General features: G+C 36.3%; 1 protein-coding gene across 2 annotated transcripts in view; it reads right to left on the bottom strand.

Annotated features, from left to right (window-relative positions):
- rps6ka2 (ribosomal protein S6 kinase, polypeptide 2) overlaps positions 1-23881 on the bottom strand; it is a 61517-nt gene extending 37636 nt beyond the window's left edge. For both annotated transcript variants that reach the window (XM_048205788.1, XM_048205789.1), the window contains exons 1-5: positions 23493-23881; positions 5752-5868; positions 4062-4143; positions 2270-2350; positions 1736-1815 (exon numbers count right to left, since the gene is read on the bottom strand). In XM_048205788.1, the coding sequence (XP_048061745.1) occupies positions 1736-1815; positions 2270-2350; positions 4062-4143; positions 5752-5868; positions 23493-23591 (459 nt within the window). In that variant the 5' untranslated portion in view covers positions 23592-23881. The remainder of the gene's footprint in view (positions 1-1735; positions 1816-2269; positions 2351-4061; positions 4144-5751; positions 5869-23492) is intronic.
- Between the last annotated feature and the right edge of the window lie 30 nt (positions 23882-23911).

Genomic DNA, 23911 nt, shown 5'->3' with positions numbered 1-23911 from the left:
TAAAGCACATGCACTTAATGTGAGGCATCTATTGAGCTTTTTATAATAAAACAGCAGTCTTGTCAAAGATAACGCGAATACAGAATTCCTTTTTGCTTTCTGTGCTTTGAAACTTCAAACACAGTACATGTTTGTAGCATAGGGATAGATGTCATAATTCCATAAGGAGTAGAAAAAAGGAATATAGCCTATATCAGTATAGCAACAAGAATTGATGTCACATCTTAAAAGCTCAATTTTATGCTTTTAAATAAACCTTGCCATCTCTCACCCGATCACCACAGCAACAAAATTATTCTTGGTGGTTTGCTGCGTGTACTTTTTATAGATTTACACCACTCGCTTATCGGTTAGAGAACTCAGAGGCTGTTATTATGTTAAGTGTGTAACCTAAGAAAGACTATCTCATTTAATTTTCAAAATAATGTAAGAAAGGTCATTCTTACTACACTGTACATTTCCATGTCCTTATTGTGTATATCTTAATATATTGGATATAATATAAAATCAATTTTTTTAAAATATGGAAATCACATTAATTATTCTTTTATCACAATATCATAATAATGTCAACATAGGGGTACATTTTTTTTTTTTAATATACTCAAAATACAACAACCACATCAGAGGGAAATGTACTGTATAACAGGAAAGATCCAGAAGTGCAGTGTATTGATAATAACATCATTATTCTGTACTACTGCAGCTACAATAAAGAATGACCTTGGTTTCAGTGGCTGAGAATATCCTCAGCACACAGGGGAATATCTATTACAACCTCTGCACAACCGCCAGACACAAACTGTGCTAATCAATATAAAACACATTATTTCCCCTTAATCCTTACCAACACCTTAACAGTAGTGTATTATCCACTGATTTTCAGTTTGAAAATCACCTCTGATGTTATAATGTGTGATTCAGAGAGTACAGACTTCGGCAAACGTTGCAATCAATAGATCAATAATGAGATTGTGCGAAGGGAACAAATCCTCGAGGGAAGATTTTATTGAATCTGTGAGATTAGAAAGTGGTGTGGTCAAGAAAATCAAAGACTCCATTAAGGAGAATTACAGTATAGTGAGTGTTAAGAGGGACCAATTACACCATCAATCAGAGAATAGATTGTGTGCTCTGAAATCTCCTTTGCATTTTCACATTCAAACTTTGGTTTAGAGGAACATGAGAACATTGTTAGTTTTGTAGCGTCTCTACCCATTCACTTTCTTTTTACTGTTCCACAGAGAAAAGAAAGTATTCTGGGTTTGGAACAACAGAATGGGTAACACTTTACAATAAGGTTCATTAGTTAAACATTAGTTAATGTATTAACTAACATACAGTAACAAATGTATTGTTCATAGTTAGTTCAACTATGAGCAATACATTTGTTACTGTATTTACTAATCTTCGTTAATATTAGTTAATGAAAATACAGTTGTTCATTGTTTGTTCATGTTAGTTCACAGTGCATTAACTAATGTTAACAAGATTTTAATAATGTATTAGTAAATGTTGAAATGAACATGAACAAAGATTAATAAATGCTGTAGAAGTGCAGTTCATTATTAGCTCATGTTAACTAATGTAGTTAACTAATGTTAACTAATGAACCTCATTGTAAAGTGTTACCGAATTTCTGAATGAATTATTCCTATTAGAAACATTTACAACTAAACAAGCACACCATTTTTGCCTGTTCAGCAACAGTATATTTAGTTTAATAAAAACTGACCTCTTTGGAGAGGCGTGTGAAAAGATCTCCCCCTCTGAGAAAGTCCAATATAAGATACAACTTTCCTTCTGTCTGAAATGCTGTGGGGAAAAAAACAACAAAGGTGACATTTAAGCAGTATTTTTCATCTATTAGAATCAAAAGTAAAAAAAAAAAAAAATGCTTTTAGAAAAGATATTTTGAAACTATTTTACCAAGTTACATGTAACTCAAAATTTAAATGCTACAGTCAAGCTACTGGCAATCTATTTTTAAATAAATAATAATTATAATCAGACAGCATCAAACTTGAACACTAAAGATTACATAATAGCCTATTACTGTAAAGGCTACAGAATTATGACAACTACTGATCTCCTGTCATACAACTGAAGAATGTAGTTAAGTTATTAGCATTGCTACATGTAGTTAGTCACTCCTCAAAACTGCCTGTTTGTCATTGAAGTAGAGCATATAGGGGGTTCAGAAATTGATGTTCTTGGGTAAATGTTCATGTTCTGTTGTTTACAATCTCCTCCTGAGAGAACAACTCACCATAGTGGAGTTTGACAATGAAAGGATGATTCACTTCTGCGAGAATGTCTCGTTCCATTTTTGATCTCACTCTGTCCCGCACTTAAAAAAAAAAAACAGAGATAAAACACAGAGACAAGAAGACAAGTGAAATTCTCACACATTAACTTGGTAAAAGCACACAAGTGCACATGAATTGCAGAAAGCAGATTATGAGACTATTTGCATACTGATTTATGTTCATATTGCTATTTCTTTTTTAAAGTGCATAAAAATAATCTGAAGAATCTGTTTTTGAAAAAGTGTTTTTGTGAATTTACATAGGACATAACCCTTAAGCCATAACCCACTGTATTCACGTGAGATACTCCACATGATGGACATTTAGACATCTGTGTGCACGTGTATTTGACTATTCAGGCGCGAGGAGAACTGAGAATTGCTAGAATTGCTAGAATAACCTGGTCCTACAGATTGGCCTTATACAACATTAGGAAGATCAGGCCCTTCCTATTGGAGTGCACTACACAAATCCTTGTCCAAGCTCTTGTTCTATCCAGACTGGACTGTTGTAATGCTCTCTTGGCAGGCTTTCCAGCAACTGATCCAGAAGGCTGGGTCTTTAACAAGCCAAAGAGAGCACAAGTCACACCTCTCTTCATAAATTTGCACTGGTTGCCAATAGCCGATCGCATCAAATTCAAGGCACTGATGTTTGTCTACAGAGCAACCACTGGCTCTGCACCCCCATACCGAACTTACTACTTCAGACTTATGTTCCAATGTTAACAAATTAATCTTATTGTAAAGTCTTACCAATAATTGCAAAAATAATAGGTTTTGAACAGGTTTCCTAAACATGTCTGCTGTTTTGCCAAACATGCAGACTGATGCTCAAATGAACAGCTTTGTTAGCTTTATAAAGTCAATGTTTACATGAACTCATACTGTAGTTGCCTCTGCACATTTTAACATCTAAAAATGTATATACTTCACCTTTAAGCCTGCAGGATTTAACTACAAATTTTTGACAAATCTGAATACAAAAGCAGCATGATGGATACTGCATTCACACGGGATGCTTTACACTGAATGGTTTGTCTTATGTAACAGCTGCAGCATTGCTGTGGTCTGACAGTGAGGTGCCACAGTCACTAATACGGCTATTTTCATTCACAAGTACATGAGGAACTTGCACAACATCATCGGCCGAGAGCAAAGACTTTGGTATGTAACCATGGTTACAATGAGTGAATAAGTTATGTGGGTTGTGAACAGGTTGTGAAATAGATTACCACTCCAAACTGAGCACTGTGAATCACTACAATAACTGTTGTTTTGCTTAAATGTGTGTTGTTGTTTTTTTTGTGTAAAAACAAAGAGATGAATCACAAAAATTAAGAGAAATGATGAGGAAAGTCAGTTAGCTTCTTAAGACTTCAGGTTTATCTGCTTTGTAAGATAGATTAATTCATTTTCTTTCTTCCTGGGAAGATGCTATGGATCTTAAATATGGCCTAATGAAAAACTGTCACTCTGAAAAATCACCTGATTGCCTAAAAGGGACCTTATTCCCATGATAAACAATTTGATGATTCAGATACCCCTTTAAAAATCAACCAGAGCGCACTTTAGGCCTCCTGGCAGCTTAGTTATGACTCACAGGTTAGATTTCACACTGAGCTAAAATAATAACTGCAGGTTTTATATCAGTAAATAACAGGGAGAGATTGATCAATATGAGGCACACAAATTTTAGAGCAGATATCATAATTCAGATCACATAATTTATGGGCTGAAGTGTCAGTTTTACCTTTTAGTGTTGCCTTTTTTAAGACCTTCATGGCATAGAGTTGTCCTTTATCTGAACCTTTGATTTTTCTCACCAAGAACACCTGTAAATAAAAAGTAAGGTCAAAACACCACTGTATTCACATCTTAGCTGGTGTCCAGGGGCTGACAGGCTCCAAAAAGAGGGGAAAAAACACCATAAAGGAGGTTCACGTGTCCATATGACAGTATATCTGAAGTCATCTTCAGCCATGCAACAGCTTTGTATGAAGACTGACAGACAAAAATTTGTTGAAAATTACTGTTGTTCTAAAACCTTCTGAGCTGCTTATAATATATAGCCCGCATTTAAAGAGTAACATTTTAACGGTCTTCTTCACACAAAGGTATCATATGGCTTCTGAAGACTTACACCGTGTCCTAACCAGACGTGATGCGATAAGATTCCAGCGATAAGCAGTTTGTCTGTCCACACCAGATGCGACACGACTATGAGACACGACAAAATCAATCAAAAATCACAGGTAATCAGAAGAGTGTGTGGGTGGAGTTTCTCACTGCACTCGCAAAAAAATGGATAAGTAGTACATAATCAAATTCATACATATTAGACTATTATAACATTATTAAAAAACATTTGTCATAGAATATATTGTTTGTTCACATTGAGTTCTAAGGTGAATTATCTATTATTGATTTCAGTATTGCTATAAAGATCATGCAAAATGATATTCAAACTCACATTAAACAATAAATAAACATAAGCACATAATCAGTACCTGAGATTACCATGTCATACTTTCTACGTTGTTCCAGCTGCAACGTCGCAGAAATAGAAACTGTTTCTAAAACAGAATTGTTGCGTATCGCCATGGAGGCTGGTTAGGAAATGTGTTGTATGATTCGTTTTTTGTCATTTTTGCAATTTTGAACATGCTTGACATATTGTATGTTTCACAGAAGAAGAAAAAAAAAACAGGTTTGGCATTAAATGGGATAAATAATGACAGGCTTTGTTCCAAAAAACAAGTGAGCTAAGGCAACATCCTAACTGAAATGGAACATGAGTGATCAATTTGAAATATTCTAGATAGGAAACAACTCAACTCACAATTTATTTCAATAGAATTTGGCATTAGCATGTTGCTAAGCTAACAACAAAGCAGTACTCTACTAAGCAAAATACATAGCACATAAATATTGGGTAAAAAAAGTCTAATATATTTCTCTTGATACTTATAAGTTAATGAATTAATTATAAGTGTATTCATAGTCAACATTTCTCATGTTGTTCACCATCTTGGATTTACATGTGAAATACATGCGATGTTGGTCTCCGAAGGTATCTCTGATTATGCGGCCTACCTTATTGGATGGCCTTTATGTCGAGAGTGTGATGATTATGATGTCTTTTTAATGCTGCCTACATGAAGCTTAGATTTTAGAATAGACAGGAAATTTCAGCTTTGGGACTCAAGATAATCATTTAAAACTATGTAATGTAAATCCTGAAACAACTGATCCTCTCTCTCTAAACATTTTCCCATCCCAAAATACACTCAGTTCAACTGAAGGGTTTATAAGGACACAGAAAAGGGTTTTACATCCTTTAACCCCAAACCTGAACACCACTCGCATTAACAAAATTACATCCAAACAAATGGCACATCTAATCTTAGTTATCGATGGCAGTATGCATAACAGTAACTCACCTTTCCATAGGAGCCCTGACCCAACACCTTGAGCAGCTCGAACTGTGACGGGTCTGCTTTCTCAAAGCCCTCTTTCACATGATTGCTGATATCAAACTCCTTTAAGATGCTGTCATCCTGCAAAGGCAACAGATGGCACAGCTCAGTGAGAAATAAACAAATGCTTTTGCCATAAAGCTGTTTGTTTAAGCATATTTGGCAATATGATGCCAGCTGGGATTATGAATAACAGTAGTAAACAGGTCAAGAAAAAGGGTTCAGATGGTGTGATCATTAATGCATCTCATTGCCATTTTCATTTAATAGGTGCTTTCTCACAAAGCAAATGACATATATTAAAGCGTGCAACATACAAATAACAATAAGAATCACAGAAATTACTGAGAGCAAAAAGCAGGTCCGTATGGAACGCAGAAAGCTCCACAGATTTCAGTAGAATTAGAAAACCTGTCATCTACCAACAGCAGTAGAGTATGGTGATATACACTGCCAATGACAATTCAAACTGCAGTCGGGTAGAAGTTGTTCTTCAGTTTGCTAGTCTTAGATCTGATAACATGATATCACTTTCCTGAAGGCCAAAAAAGCAGTTTATGGCCAGGACGATTAGGATCTTGAATAATGGCTTTTCTTTTAGCTGCAGATGATGTGGATCAATTAATGACAGATCTTATCTCCTAGCGCTTGACATTAAGGAAGAAAAGATCTGTCGCTACTTCCGTTTCATCTGCATTTTCACATAATGTATTCAGTAGATTTTTCCTCAAACTTGGTATAAAAAATGCAGCAAAAGTCGTCTGCAGATTTGGCAGATCTGGGCCTGGTGAAAAGCTATGAAATTGCATAAAGCATAATAGCATTACAGATATATAAAAAAAACTTCAGAAACATTATATAAATGAATATAATAATTTAAAAAAGACATGACACCTTCATATCTGGTAGAAACAGACCCTTAAAGGTGCCCTAGAATCAGAATTTGAATTTACCTCGGCATAGTTGAATAACAAGAGTTCAGTACATGGAAAAGACATACATTGAGTTTCAAACCCCATTGTTTCCTCTTCTTATGTAAATCTCATTTGTTTAAAAGACTTCCGGAAAACACTCGGATCTCAACATAACACCGACTGTTACGTAACAGTCGGGATCATTAATATGTGTGACCCCAATATTTGCATAATGCCAGCCCATTCGACGCATTAGACAAGGAAAGGCAGTATTAACGGCTGGATCTGTGCACAGACAAGGTAAGCAAGCAAGAACAACAGCGAAAAATGGCAGATGGAGCAATAATAACTGACATGATCCATGATAACATGATATTTTCAGTGATATTTGTAAATTGTCTTTCTAAATGTTTCATTAGCATGTTGCTAATATACTGTTAAATGTGGTTAAAGTTACCATCGTTTCTTACTGTATTCACGGAGACGAGAGTCGTTGCTATTTTCATTTTTAAACACGTGCAGTCTGTATAATGCATAAACACAACTTCATTCTTTATAAATCTCTCCAACAGTGTGTAATGTTAGCTTTAGCCACAGAGCATAGCCTCAAACTCACACAGAATCAAACGTAACCATCTAAATAAATAATTTACTCACATAATTCGAAGCATGCATACAGCATGCATGACGAACATCTTGTAAAGATCCATTTGAGGGTTATATTAGCTGTGTGAACTTTGTTTATGCGATGTATATACAGTCGAGAGCTCGTGGGGCAGAGGGAGGCATCTCTTAAAGGGACCGTGCTGAAAAAATCAGTGCATAGTTAATGATGCCCCAAAATAGGCAGTTAAAAAAATGTATTAAAAAAAATATATCGGGTATTTTGAGCTGAAACTTCACAGACACATTCAGGAGACACCTAGGACTTATATTACATCTTGTAAAAAAACAATCTAGGGCACCTTTAAAGAAACGAATGCATGTTACCATTTTTTTTTACAGTGCAGTGTTAAATATCATGTTCAATTTTATTCTTAGTATGAAACTAAATAAAAGGCTGTCATTTATCCAAAGTGATTTACAATATAATTAGTGACAGTTTTTTAAATTACAGAAATCTCAAATTTATTTCTATGGGATGCTCTTGTCTGAGAAAGTAACAGTAACCATGGAGGCCGGGGCTTAGTGAAGGGTCAGTTGTGTTCCAAATGCAGTCATCTTGCAGTAATAGCCTACTCTCTCTTTCTCTCTGCCTTTGCCAGGTACCCCAGCAGAGAAAGTGGGCACCTGCAGAGGGGACAGTCTGGACTGCCACGCTGCAGACATGTGCCTGTAAACTCAAACGCTGACCACAGCTGAATAATACACCCCGTACTGAGACTGACACAGCTCAGAGCCCTTAAACCGGCTTATGTCAAGCCATGGAAACGAATAAATAAATGTGCAGCTGCATTACATAACCAAAGTCCAGCCCGGGCCACTCCCGTGACATGATGATGAGTACACTGAGGATATACAATCTTCAACCTCAGCACAGGGGCCTGATTACTGAGCTATGCGCATAAAAGCCAACCCAAGCAAAAGAGACCTCATTACACCTCAATATGATCGTCATCAGGATTTGATAAATATAAACTCTTCTTTAGTGATAATTCACCTTCAGATCATGAGGATGGTGCTTCAGTCTCTGATAGAGGAGAGACTGGGGCTAGTTGTCACATGGGGAATTTTATAAGATTAGAGAGTTGTGAATTCTGTTCTTCAAACCAAAACTCCAATCTTATTTAGTTAATAGCTCTTGCTAACAAAAATAAAACAACATTCAGAACAGACTCAACATTAAAGGGTTAGTTCATCCAAAAATGAAAATTCTGTCATTAATTACTCACCCTCATGTCGTTTCACACCCGTAAGATCTTCGCTCATCTTCGGAACACAAATTAAGATATTTTTGATAAAATCCGATGGCTCAGTGAGGCCTGCATTGCCAGCAAGACAATTAACGCTTTCATTGCCCAGAAAGCTACTAAAGACATCGTTAAAACCGTCGACACAACTGCAGTGGTTCAAGCTTAATTTTATGAAGCGGCAAGAATACTTTTTGTGCGCAAATTCAAAACAAAAATAATGACTTAGTGTCTGTATCTCAGATACAGTGTCTGTATCTGTGTCATTCTCATACATCATTCTCATACAATGTCTTTAGTACCTTTCTGGACCTTGAAAGTGTTAATTATATTACTGTCTATGGAGGAGTCATAAACCTCTCGGATTTCATCAAAAATATGTTCATTTGTGTTCCGAAGATGAACGAAGGTCTTAAGGGTGTGGAACGACATGAGGGTGAGTAATTAATGACAGAATTTTCATTTTGGGGTGAACTAACCCTTTAATGATATATAGAATAGTATGACAGAAATTGAATTTTATATATAAAACAAACCCAAAATAAACCCACCTTGAGAAATGTTCACTGGAGTAAAAAGTGTGACAACTTGCCCTGGTCACCACTTTATATAATGAAATGACATTTATATTCTGAATTCAATTTAAGTGCAAGGAAATGATCTACAAAGAATTTGTCACTTCTAAGGGAAAAAAAAAACCTTTAACAGACCAAACAGGCTTTTCAATTTAGTTTTCAATTTAGGATTCATGCTCAGTGGTTCCATTTTCAGACTCATCTCACATAAGAATTGTCTTTTGATTGCATGAAAGCTGTGCTACAGCAATCAGACGCAAACAGATACAAAATTCATTTCATTTTGCTCACCTAACTGAGGTTTAATGCAAACCCTTGGGGTGAATTTTAAGAGCCACTACTTATGTGAAATCTGTTCCAAATTGAAGGCAGCATACTGCAGCCCTCTATGATAACTGATTTTGGTTTTATTGCATCCAAGAAAAAGAGTGTTTAATTTGATTATATATGTACTTCATTCAATAGCTTACCAAAAAGTATTGATAAGAAACAGTTGAATCTAACTGATGATGATTTTACACAATATTTATGCATCATCTGTTTATGCTTTTTTTCATTATCAAAAATGAAAAATGTAAATCCAGTTAATATCTAATGTCTAATTTTGTCACTTCCAATTTCTCACGAAGGAGATAACAGGAGAATAACATAACCACATTAACAGTGACGTTGACAAAAACAATACCGGACAAAGAAACTGAGGAAACTAAGGGTATATAAAGCAGGGAGATAATTATAAGTAAAACAGAAAGAGGTGGGTAAGAACTAATTAACAGCCAGGGAAACTAACTAGGGAACACAGAAAAACAGGAAATGATCAAACAGAGTGAAAACGCAACAGAGCGTGAATGTTACATTTATTAGGTTCCATTTCATTTTCGAGATTCTGCCTTAAAAGCTAAGAAAACATCTGGTGTTATTTTTCTTCTTAAATACATTTCCTATACATGTAAACCAGGCTTATTTTTGGAAGACTTGATGAAAAACGATATGAATAAATCACATATAAATACTCAGTGGGACCAGATGAAACATCTGAGTAGAAATGGTAAACACTGTAGATCAGAACGCTGTCTAGAAACATCACTGGATATCAACACCATGATGAAAGTGAGCTGGTGTGACCTGCATTTTAAACCTGATGGGTTGGTAACACTTTACTTATATCACAGGGTCCTTCTATTGTTTGTGTTCCCTGTGCATTTGTTTTGTCACTTTTAGGGGCCGTTTACACTATACCATTTTCATCTAAAATGGAAAACCTTTTTATGCATTTTAGTCATTTATTTACATGATGTTTTGGGGGCCTGAAAACGCTAACTTTTAAAAACGGGTTTTAAAGTGCAAGTTTTTGAAAATGATATTGTTATTGTCTCTGTGTAAACTACAAAAACATGAATTTGTGAAAATGCTCGCCAACTACTGGCCTGGCATATGCATAATAAAGCATTTTTAGTTGTTTTCGCGGTTCCGTGTGAACTGGGATCATTTTGACAATGTTGTTGTCTGTATGCGAAAAACGCAAAGGAATATTTTTTTTTTTTACTTTTTGTACTAGTACATTGTTGTAGAATAAACGTATCCTTAGTGAATACGTTTTTTCTTTAGCTTTCCTGCAACGATGGTGTCAAACATCTTGCTGCAGAACACTGCCGCATGACTGCTGTGATGGTACTGTAATCTAAAGATGGATCTTGAAATATGACACCATGTAGTATAGTAATATCAGAGATTCTGTACACCAGCCTGCACGATATATCAGCTTCTGTCTGTGCGTGAGCCACAAACAGCATGTAATCTCACTTTATAGTGATTGAATGGAGGACAGATCAGCAGCACAAGCAATATGGCATTGCTATAACAAGCTATAACTCTAATTAAATATATTTAATGATAATTGCTTTATGCTCACCATAAATCAAATTGTATCAGTTTAAATCAAAATTCCAGTCCTTTTTATTTGTCAAAATGAAGCAATAAGTCATTCAGTGAGTCGCAGGGATTTTTCCACAAGTAAAGAGAGCTCTTTGGCACAGTGCAAAATAAAGGTGAAACTCTGTGTGGTAAAATCTCTGTGATGCATGGTCTAGAGTCCCTCCATAACTGATTTTAAACAACAGTTTATAAATATGAAGTTGAAATGATGGCAAAAAGATTTGCATGCACAGGGTGCAGAGTTTTTTTTGAAAGTGTACATAAGATTGCAAGCGTAAACTAAATTAGTGTGCGCTTCATGCAGCACAAAATAAATATGATCTGTAATGAACAATTTTTTTAAAGATATTTATTTTGCATTAACTTTCTTCTGTTGAACACAAAAGAGGATATTTTAGAGCAGGGCTCTTCAAATGGCGGCCCGCGGGCAAAATCCGGCCCGCCAATCATCTTCATCTGGCCCACGGCACCCCAATCTCCCTCCTCCTCTTTTACTGGCGGTGTGGCTAAATTTGGTTAGATATACGTGGCCGCAGTTGTACGGTTATATACGCACTGTTCGTACCATGCATGCTCCTCTGACTGACCTGAGAAACGTTTTCTGTGCGCATATTTCAGCAGTTATTATGTGTGTTCTGTATTTCTGTCGACTGAACCAGCGATACCTATCATTCGTGAATTAATCATTCTTTTGTCCATTCTTTCTTTTCAGTGAATTGGCCAAACGCACTTGCATAATGATCTGAAATGATTTGGATTCGTTCGGACCGCTCTGTCACTGAATCATCTGAAGTTGTTTCTCGGTCAGTAACAACAAATTCATGTGTTTCACTAGTTTACTTTGAAATATGCAGCACGGCCCAGTGGATAATGGAACGAAAGCTTAAAGGAGCTGTGTTTATTCCCGGTCACCATTATTAAACGGCGTTGCGACATCTAGTGAGGAGCGTTTCAATTCGACACACACCTCTCATTTACAAACTACAAATCACTCAATGATTAAACTAGTTTTAAAATCGGATGAAACAGCCTCAACATTCCCAACAAGACTGATGAGGAAAACAGGAGAAACATGCCATGAATGAAGACAGAAGACTTTTAAATCCCAAAATCACCACCCTTACAAACATTTACTATGAATGAACTGTAGTAAATTACCATGGTTTGTGGAAATGTGGAATATTTATATTGAAAGCTATGTTATAGCCATTTATATTGCAATATATTTATTAGGTGGGTAGGGGAATATATAATTCATATCATTTGATTGTAATATCATTTGACAGAGGTAGTGAATAGCCATGTATGGTTTTACCTGTGGTTACCAAGTCTCACTGTGAGAATACCCCCGATTGGGGTGCCGTGGGCGGGATGAAGATGATGTGCTCTCAAAACAATTAGCACTGCCATCCAAAACCTCATATTCAGTTCAATTTCACTTCAGAATGAAGTAGACACTGCATTGTTTTCAGTCAACACATTTATTACTGTAAAATCATTGTGCTCATCCTCTCTTTCAGACAGATTAGAGTTTTTATTATTACACACACTCCTAAGTGCTATTATTTTACACTATATTTACAAAATTCCCAGTAGCTCTTGGCATGTACAGATTTAGGAAGATAAATTTTGGTGCACTAAAGTAACTCCATTCGTTTGAAGACAAGTGCATGTGTCATAATATAATCTATAGTTGCAAATCTGACACGTGACAACCTGGACAACGTTACATAACCTGATATGGAAATAGACCTGTTAGATCCCTGCATAGAACTAAATGCCAGGACTTTATCTTAGATTTGACTTCAGCTCTTGCATAAGTAGATTAGCCATATGATAAATAGTTAATAAACTCAACATCAAATTATCAAATTATTGTTGAATCTGTACGTAACCCGGTAAGAGCAGAAATACATGGCTGTACTTTAAAAATGTCCTAATAAAATCTTGCTTCTATGAGGAGTCATATGATATGGCAATAGCTATCATGAACACAAATTAGTAAAAACAAGTTTATGTAAGGTTAATATACCTGTGTAGTACAACAACAAGAAGAGAAATATCAAAACTGTCCTTTGAAAAAAAAAGAAAGATGCATAGTCATCTGTGACCTTTACATTCTTATCTCATTCTCTGTTCATGTTTTTTATTCATGTCTGTTTCTTCAGTACTGTAAACACAGATAACAGAACAATTGTGTTTGTTTATGCTACCTATTGTGAGGAAATTTCCATAGCAACTCAATTAACAATTCAGACATTCATCAGACATCCTTTCTGAAAATGTTACTTATGTTTGGGATCATGGATCAGTCTACTAATTCATTGTGAAGTCATATGTACTGTGGTTCTATATGTAATGTAAACATTTACGTATGTGTGCATAGACACTAAAACATATAATATTGTATTGACAGCCAGTGTTGGGGGTAATGCATTACAAGTAAACCGAGTAACATAATTAGTTTTTTTTTTTTTCCAAGTAACTTGTAAAGTAACGTATTACTTTTAAATTTACAACAAAATATCTGAGTTATTTTTTCAAATAAGCAACTCAAGTGATAAGTGGAGGACCTTTCTGGACTTTATACCATCAACCTGGAGTAGACACATACTGAAAGCGTGTTTTCGGGAACCGATGGATGATGAGTTATATGTATTCCTATCGCTCAGAAAGGATCGTACAACCCTGGTCCAACATATAAACTCTGTTCCATTGTATTACCATTGTATGAGAACTGGACTGAGCTGGACGATGTTATCACTGTTTTCTCCAAAGATGCTTTTTGAATCATGGGACGGAAATGAATCAACACTGAATTTATTTAATCTGGACAATTACAATACTTTTTTATGTTATCTCAGTTGCTGTACAGCCGAAACAAACTTTGTTGTGTTATTTTTCTGTTATCACTGTAAAGCTGCTTTGAAACAATCTGTACTGTAAAAAGTGCTATAAATAAAGATAACTTTACTTCTCCGGTTGAGTGGTTCTACTTTCATCATGGAGGAGATGGAAGAGAACTACTCCATGGACCATCCCGATCCAATATCTACTCCAGTCCTCCACAAAACAGCATCCAAGCCCTCCAAGGACCTAAAGCCAATTCCAGCCATGGACCCTGAGCCAATGCCCACCATGGATCCCGAAACCATGTCCGTTCCAGTGGGGTTATTAGTAGAGCTGGGTGATGAAGAGTGGCTTATTGACTGGGATTTGGCAGAGCCGGTTTCCACCCTCGTCTCCACCCATGAGCCTCTTCCTCCTCTGGTGGTCCCATCCAGCTTGATGAATGTCCTTGTCATGATTTCACCAAGTACAACATTCCAATCAACCAACCAGATTTGAGGGACAAGTTTACAGTTTATGTCAAGTTTAGGCTTACAACCAGGTTTAGGTGCTTCTACATGAGTGTTATTCATCTATCATTCCCCTCTGATTTTAGGGATAACTTATGCGTAGGATTAGGTTAGGGGTAGGGATATTGTTAGAACTAAATTTTCAGACACTAATGTTGTTCTTGAGGATCAACAAAACATGTTGATCCAGGAACAGGTCTTACTTGTCAAAATCACAGTGACCTCCCTCTTACTAGTCCCATCCAATCTCCAGCATGTTTCGTCGCCACTGGTTCCACCCAGTTCTCCTCCGTTGCTGATGGTCTCACCCAGCCTCAAGTCTTCGTCACTGATGGAACCACCCAGCCTCCCACCCCCTCCGCCTCTGCCGATTTCATCTAATTCCTCAGGCCTGCCTCTGCTGGCTCCCTTCAGCTCCTTCGGTGGCTCCGCTAGACTGCTTGGATCAGCCTTGGGCTTCCCGGTGGAGTCCATGTCTCCACTTCGGCCTGTTGCTCCGCCTTGGCGCCTTGATCCCTTGGCAAGGGACTCTTACTCCACCAGAGCCCCCATGGTCTTGTTCACTGCCGGCTCCCTTACCATGGTTTTGGTTTCTATTTCCTTTTGATAGACTCATAGTTTGTATATCATTATTTTCTGTTTACCCTCGGTTGTCATGGTTTCTAGCTTGCGTTCATTTGTTGATCATGTCACTAAAATTATAAATAATTTTTTTTGTAGAATATAAGCAAGTCTAAGCCATTTAAATGACTATTTCCTAGCAATTAGTGCTGCTCATTTGCAGGGTCCGCTTGATCGGAATTATGTGCACACATGCTAGATTTGGCACAGGTTTTAATCCGGATGCCCTTCCTGACGCATCCCAGCACTGAGAGTGCTGGGACACACTCACACACTCCTACGGCCAATTTGGCATGTCCAATCCACCTAAACTGCATGTCTTTGGACTGTGTGGGGGAAACCAGAGGAAACCCACGCTGACATGGGGAGAACATGCAAACTTCACACAGAAAAGCTTCCTGGCTCAGCCGGGGCGTGAACCAGGGTCCTTCTTGCTGTGAGGCGACAGTGCTACCCACAGAGCCAACCGCCAACCATATAAATGACTAAATCTCAAAAATGATTAAAAACATATACTCAAAAAGTAGAAAGCTGAAACTTAATTTTTTTTTAATTTAGTGCATAAAACTTAAATGTGTTTCTGGGTCCAAGCAACTAAAAATGATGGGGCAATTCATAATCATGATTTCAAAATGTGCTTAAATGTATTATACTGAAAGATAATTATTATATTGTAAACATTGTTTGACTTGTACATTATGTGTATTACCTTTTATTATCCTGAACTGTGATTACATTATAAATTGCTACAGTGTGTTCATAATGTAATAAATTTCTCATTCAATAGCCTATTAAATTATGTGAAAAAATGTTATAGGTATGATATTATGAGCTCAAGATTTTGTTTCGTTTTAAGAACATTATTACATTATGAATATATGGTCCCACATTATATTAGGTGGCCTTACCTACTATGTACTTACATCAAAAATAAGTACAATGTACTTTTGTGTTCATATTGTATTGCAAAACACTTTTGCTGCTATTGAGGTGGGATACGGGTAAGGTTAGGGACGGGTTTGGTGGTATGGGTAGGTTTAAAGGTGGGTTAAGGTGGAAGGAATGGGTCAACAGTGTAATTTACAGAAATTAAATTACAATGTAATTACATGCAGGTATTTTTTAAAATATAAGTACAGTGTAAGAACAAGTATGTACACAATAAGTGCATTGTATCAAATGATTAATTTAAATGTAAGTACATATTAGTTATTATTATTTTTCATCATTCAATCTTCAGAGATAAACAGTTGACTGTACTCTTGCCTCAAACACTTAGTCGGCCTACGCTATCTGTGTGTACTACTTTAAGGAAATTGAAGGGTTGATATTTTGGGTGTTTTTACAGGTCTGATGGAAACTACATGAGGCACATTGGAGATTGAACCTCTTCCTGATTGCTTAGGATCCTCTCAGGATAATGTTCCTCACAGATTCACTGGCTGAAACGTGAAGGTGAATAAAACGGAAATATCTGGGCAGTTTACTTGACTTCTTGTAAGTCTAGGTTCATTAGCTGTATAAACATGAATGCCTTACTGAGCAGCATGAAAGATTGATGCAAAAAAAGATACTTTTTTTTTTTTTTTCCCCTTGTGTTCTTCAGCTTTACATTTGAGGTATGACCATGCACAAACAAAACATGAATGTTTCTATAAATAAAGTTAACTACAGACCTTAATTTACTCATGAATCAAAAACAGCTACACAAAAAACCCATCTGAAATGTAATATATTCCCTGCATTAGAAATCACATTGGGCGGTTGTTTGCAATGACATCACAGGCTGACATCATACACTGACCTTTCCCTCTTGCAGTGTGCAATGTTGATTACTGATCTCACATTTAATTAAACCTGCCTTCTTATCATTTTACCTCCACATGACTGCTTTTGCCAAACCTGATGACTTCAAAGCTAAGCTGGGTGATACTGGGCCTGTGCTAGCACTAACTAAATTACTCCAGCCATTTCATTTCCCGGGCTGTGTTATATGCTGACTACACTTATCATTGAATTAACTCTCCAGGGCTCTTTGACTGCAGACTGTCTTTCTCTGCAGTAAAGGTTACCAGGACCTTCTTAAAACACTGACATTTCAAATCTAAAGTTAATACATATATTTATTAAGATGATGGAAAATAGCTTTTGTACACAGTGGGACTTTATTTTAGTCTGAAGATCATAAGCAGTCAGATGATTATAATTTTTTAGTGTCAGAAATTTATAGATAGCTGTTTATTGGCCATTGGATGAAAAGGAAATCCACTGCCATGGCCACATTAACATGCATATAAAGTTCATATTCCTATTATGTATGTGTCATGTAAATGCATAACCTGATTAAACCAATATTCCAGATTCTAGAAATGAAAACATCTATCAGAGAAATGTTTGGACACATTTTTGTTTTTACAAACATTAAAAGAAATGAACATATTCCAGTTCACTATTCTCTTGTATTCTGTTGTCAGGAATTGTTAGGAAAGTTGATTTAATTATTGTGCAGAATTACTATGATAAAAAGACATAGGCCTAGTGGATAAAGAATATGCGTGCAGTAGTTTATTTAGAATATCAAGATCTCCTAATTTTGGAATATTCTGAAAGCTGTCATGCATTCATCTTTTTTTGAATAAAGAACAATCAGAATATGGATGTCAATGAAAGTGATGTGCATATAAATGTGGTCACTGAGTTTGTAGCGTACAGTACATGCAGAACTTTGCCAATCTAAAAATAAGCAGCATATGGATTTCCAATATTTCAATCCTGTTCTGGCAACTGAACATTCCATGAAATGTCATTTTAAAAGGCTGTGTTTTGTTGGGTTCAGTGGTGTACAGAGCTTTAACCTTGCCCATAAAATCAAAAGAGGGCTATCTGTCCATCATAAATTAATTTCTGACAACAGTGGCAGCATTTAGCTGCATAAAAATGTTTTAGGGACACAAAACATGCTGACTTAATTTAGGCCACATCCACATGAGCTTTCCCTATCTGATCTTTTTTTTCCCCCTCGTTCTAAAAAAAAAAAATCCGTAAACATAGCGTCTCAAGAAATATCTGACTCAAAACGATAGTATGCATGCCGACCAGTATGTGGCAATGTAATTCTGCCACAGAGATAGACTAAAAATGGAGAATAAGACTTGGAGCATGCGCATAAACCTTCAGGCTCCTGTCTTGACGAAATGCCGATACGATACAAAATTTTTGCGTATACAGCTAAAAGCGTCTCCATGTGGATGGGCTCTTAGAAAGCTTGTCTCTTTAAAAAACATTCGAAAAGACAAAGACTAATTTTAGGCAATAAAGCAATGGGTGTAAAGTATTTAGTGGGTGTAAATATAATTAGTTACTGTACTTTAGTGTCTTTTTGGCTACATTGTTGTTTTACTTAGTATCAAAGATATAAGCAACATTTACTCTCTACTTGACTACATTTTTGAATAAGTATATGTACTCCAACACATTTGGGATGAGTAATGAAATTACTTGTTACATTTTGCATGACACAACTTTTTCTGTGTCAGTTTATATCTGTTGCAAAAGAAGCAATATCACCATCTACAGGGCATTAAAGGCACTATATCTTATGTGTTTTGCCCTTACTCACCCAACTGGTCAACAAGGCTACTTAAAGGGTTAGTTCACCCAAAAATGAAAATTATGTCATTAATGACTCACCCTCATGTCATTCCAAACCCGTAAGACCTCTCGTTCATCTTTGGAACATAGTTTAAGATATTTTAGATTTAGTTTGAGAGCTTTCTGTCCCTCCATTGAAAATGTATGTACGGTATACTGTCCATGTCCAGAAAGGTAATAAAAACATCATCAAAGTAGTCCATGTGACATCAGTGGGTTAGTTAGAAGTTTTTGAAGCATCGAAAATACATTTTGGTCCAAAAATAACAAAAACTACGTCTTTATCCAGCATCGTCTTCTCTTCCGGGTCTGTTGTATATCTGCTTTCACGACTCCGCAGTGACGCTGCTTCTTCTTCTTCTTCTTTCCTGTTTTACGTTTTAAGATGAACGGAGGTCTTACGGCTTTGGAATGACATGAGGGTGAGTCATTAATGACATAATTTTCATTTTTGGGTGAACTAACCCTTTAATGTGAATGCAAGTGCATTAGCAGGTAGTTGCTGAATCGCAGGAGTTTCATACAGTGCACAGCATAAATGAGTACACCCCTCTGAAACTTCTGAAAGTCAGCAATTACTCAACTACTTAGAAGACATGTTAGGGTTCTTTAGAGATATAATGTTCCAGCAAGTCTGCTTAACCAATTACCAAAGAAGCATCAAGATGATAAAATGTTGTGTAGCAAAAATAAGTACACCCTCCTAAAAGTTACTAAATAAAATGAAAATAAATAAATAAATAAATAAATAAATAAAATCTGGTATAAGTTTAAGGCAATGTTTGTTCAACAGGTAAGTATGTTGAACCAAAACATTTGAAGAAGTAATTTTTCTTGACAATTAAAAGTGTTATATAGCCCACTGAATCATTCTCAGACTTAATGCTGACAACAATGGAACCACTTGGGAGAGAACTGTCAGGAGACTTATTTCTTAGCATGAAAGAGGACAGTGGTACAAGAGGATTACCAAAACATTGATTTAAGTGTGAAAACATAGCAAAAGTAACACAGAAATTTAAAAACAATGGATTTGTGACAAGGACCCTGAAATAATCAGGCCTTTATTTTAAGCTTTCATTTAGTGATTATTTTTTTTGCTAGACAAAGGGCAGGAGAAATACCAAGCGAGTGTCTCAGAGTCAGCAAAAGCTATGAAAAGAGTGACTGTTTATCTCACAGAGTAAGATGCAGCCTGCAGAAATGACATGCATGATTGTTGTTCTCACTGGAACTACCTACTGTAGCCAAAGCACAATAAAGTCAGTTAGCCATTTCCAAAGCCCATATTTACAAAATATAGATTCTGGGAATCAATACTCTGGTCTCATGAGACCAAATCTATCATTTTGGATCTAACAGCATCCAAAATGTTCTGGTGTTGCTAGAGGAGGAGTACAGTGAGAAGTGCCTGGTTCCCACAGTAAAGTTCATTGGTAGTAAAGCTCTTATATCGGGATGAATGAGTGCTGAAGGTGTGGGGGAAGTTGTGCTTTATCATTGCTGTCATGGATTCCCACACCACTGTGTAATTTAATATACAAACTTGAAACAGAAGATGTTACCCTTTCCTCGTTCCCTGCATTGTTGGGCATTTTTTCAACATGACAATGAGGATATGCATTCTCCCAAAGTGAAAAACCTTCTGTGGACATGTATTGCACTCAATCTTAACATTCTTGACCACCTGTGGGGGATTCTGTAGAGACGAGTTGAGCAACACTCCCCATTAAAGATCAGGGCGTTTAAGGAGCTCATCATCCAGGAGTTAAACAGGACAGATGTGACAATTTGTCATGAACTTGTACACTCCGTGCCAAGAAGTGTCAGAGCAGTATATTCAAAATTATGGAGGGCGTACTAAGAGCTAGAATATTATACATTTGTTGAATTAAATCTAGGATGTACTCATTTCGGCAATCCTTAATTTAAACAAAATTGTCTAATTTACTTATTTTATGTCTATTAATGACATATATTTCTCAGTTTTTATTATGTATATGTTTAATACATTTTAGTTTTGCCATCTTTCCATGAATTGTATTAGTGATCATAAAGAAAATACATCTTTTGTATTTGTTCAGAGGGGGTGTACTCATTTATGCTGTGCACTGTATATGTGATGAGGACATGATGATGAGGCTGAAACCAGCACGTCCGGTGCAAGTAGGCTTTGACTATTTCATTTTATAACATTATTTTATGTATCCGTTATATTTATGTAAACCTTTCTAAAGGATGTTGGCTTACTTATGCCCTTTTTGAGCACTTGAGCTTAACTGAAACTTGAGTGTTTGTAGATGTTTAAGGGTTGACTTTGATTTATTGCAATTTTGAGGTGTTCAGTTTTATTTTGATTTTTAGAAAATAAACGTTATTGCTCTCCTCACAAATCAACCATTTCTTGTTTTTGACTGGCATGTCTCTTAGGTGTTGAGGACTAGTGTATCTTTGAGCCTACATTCAGTATGAGTAAAATACTGTTCAAATCAGACACTCTAAGACTTTTACTCAGGTCGTATTGGAATTGGTGAAATTTTCAGTGTAAGGTATCTGTACTTTTACTCAAGTATGGTTTTCAGGTACTCTTTACACCTCTGCAATGAAGTAACAAAAACTAAAAAAAAGTACCTATATTTCAATCAAGTGACTGCAGGAAAAACATTTGAGATGCTAAAGTGTACACAATTTAGACTAGACTAAATGTGTTCTATTGTTGTCATTACAGATTACATGCACATCAATTTAGTGTACAGGTATTAGAGACATCAGAAATAAAAGTTGGGTCCTTCATGCATTGGACATCAGCACATGCAGGGGAACAGATGCTTCATAGAATGCAACTCTTCTGAGGCCTTAACTATTAATACTGAGAGACAGGTATGTCAGGTTTGATCAGTGTTGCCAGCAGACATTTGAGGGTTCAGCAAAAAACAACACAGGACTGAATGACGAAGGGTCCACATCTGTTCGAAAACCAACCAGGACATGCTGTTGTTTACTGCTATACTGCTGATGTTGGTGTGTACTGCCTTTGATGAGAATCATATTGCAGTGCTTCTATAATTGTATAATAGTAATTAAAGTAGTTCAGTCTTGAGCCTAATTATAGTCCAAAAAACTGGAATATGTATCGTAATTTTTAACCAATTATAAGGGAAATATTGTCTAATGAGAGGAAAAACAAACAACAACAAAAAAAAAAAATCCACTGTACAAACTGAATAAGTTTGGCAGAACTAAAAATGCTTCTGCCAAAACCGCACTTTCGTATTCTTCAAAAAGCTTACGCTGTATGTCCTACGCCTTCCCTATTCTACTTACGGAACGAACGCAGCGCCAGTTCCATTTTTTCCGTAAGTAGAATAGGGAAGGAGTAGGACATACAGCGTAAGCTTTTTGAAGAATACGAAAGTGCGGTTTTGGCGGAACCACTTGGAAGGCGATCATTTGTTTATATAAAGCATATACATTTCAATTTTTTTCGAACATGACCAATCGTTTTGCTAGATAATACCCTTATTCCTCGTCTGGTATCGTTTAAAGCCCTTTGAAGCTGCACTGAAACTGTAATTTTGACCGTCAACCGTTTGGAGTCCACTGAAATCAATTATAAGGAGAATAATCCTGGAATGTTTTCATCAAAAACCTTAATTTCTTTTCGACTGAAGAAAGAAAGACATGAACATCTTGGATGACATGGTGGTGATTAAATTATCAGTAAAATTTTATTTGAAAGTGAACTAATCCTTTAAAGACATTATAGAAAATCCTTTTGAGGACTATTTTGTAAATATCCTAATTGTATGTGTAATTAAATTATATAATGTCAGTAGAACAACTATTTCTTATTATTTAAGGCTACAATGACTCTCACTTGTGGCCAATAATAATATTAAGAGTAATAGTGTAAAAGTGATGCCCACATGAAGACAAAACACCAGAGTACACACAACATAAACACTCTGAATTTACATAACAAAGCTTTTAAAATATACAACATAAACAAATGTGATGTTTTTTTGTGCAGGGAAATAACCCTTTCTTCTTAAATTAAGGAGACAAATCATCTTTTTACCTATAAAAACTTTTTTTTTTTTTACCAATATTTTTATGTTGATAATATACAATAAATATGCTGCTTTTACATCAGCAATAATGTTGACATTCTTTTTTCCTTTTTGTACAGTAAGTACCAATCACACTATTAGGTTACCAACAGCTAGCCTATATAAAAAGCGATAAAATGACCCTGAATGACAAATGTAAAGAAACTCTTTAGATTTTACAACTTCTGCAGATTTGTCTCCTGCAGCAAATGCAGGGTGCAAAGACAAACAATATACAAACAGTACTGTAAAACTGTACTGTAAAAACTGCAGTGGGATTTCGTTGCGAATTCTTTGATTCCAGGATCCGGATATAGATTCCAAATTACGATAGAAATTCCAAAAGGAATCCTGTACACATTCCTATACTGTATGGTTTTTTTTAACCCCTTCAGGCAATTTCAAACCAAACAACAAAAATAAAACGCATGTTTGAAAAAAAAGCTTTGTTAATAAATCTGAACAACACTTGAACAATGAAATATTTGCCGTTGCGTTTTCACATTTTGCACTTCAGCACAACTTTACACCGCAACGGTCAGATTTCGTCATTGTTTACAGGCACTCCACACATTTAATTCAAGGATTTAACACACATGTTGGTATACGAAGCAAATAAAGCGTTACCCACCTCTAGTTTGCATAGACTCGAGCTTTTAGATCGCGACTTTCTGCGCAGGTAGACGGAAAACCATCTTCTCACCGTAAATTTGCGCATGTTTGTGTCCATTGTCCCGGTACGCCTGCTATCCTCAAAAGATAATTTATCTGCCCAGCGTTTAAATCCAGATCAGCACAACAGTGGGGATTTATAGTCGCCTCCCCTCCACTAATCCATAACGCTCACTTATGAGGGGGTGAGGCCATGACCAAGCCAAACATGCAGGTTCGGGGACGGTTGCTGACGCTGACCCGTCCCACTCAAACGGACTCGCTAGTTCGGTTGTGGCACGGCAGAGATGACGGGAGCTGTCCTCATCAGAACCACCTTCATACTCGTGCTGCACTGAAGAACCCTCCCCAATCACTGAGCTCCTTAAAGCTGAAGTG

Source organism: Megalobrama amblycephala, linkage group LG10 (genome assembly GCF_018812025.1).
Source record: "Megalobrama amblycephala isolate DHTTF-2021 linkage group LG10, ASM1881202v1, whole genome shotgun sequence".
NCBI classification, from domain to species: Eukaryota; Metazoa; Chordata; class Actinopteri; order Cypriniformes; family Xenocyprididae; genus Megalobrama; species Megalobrama amblycephala.
Note: the sequence above shows the minus strand (reverse complement) of the source record. Positions and strands in the feature narration are given on the sequence as shown.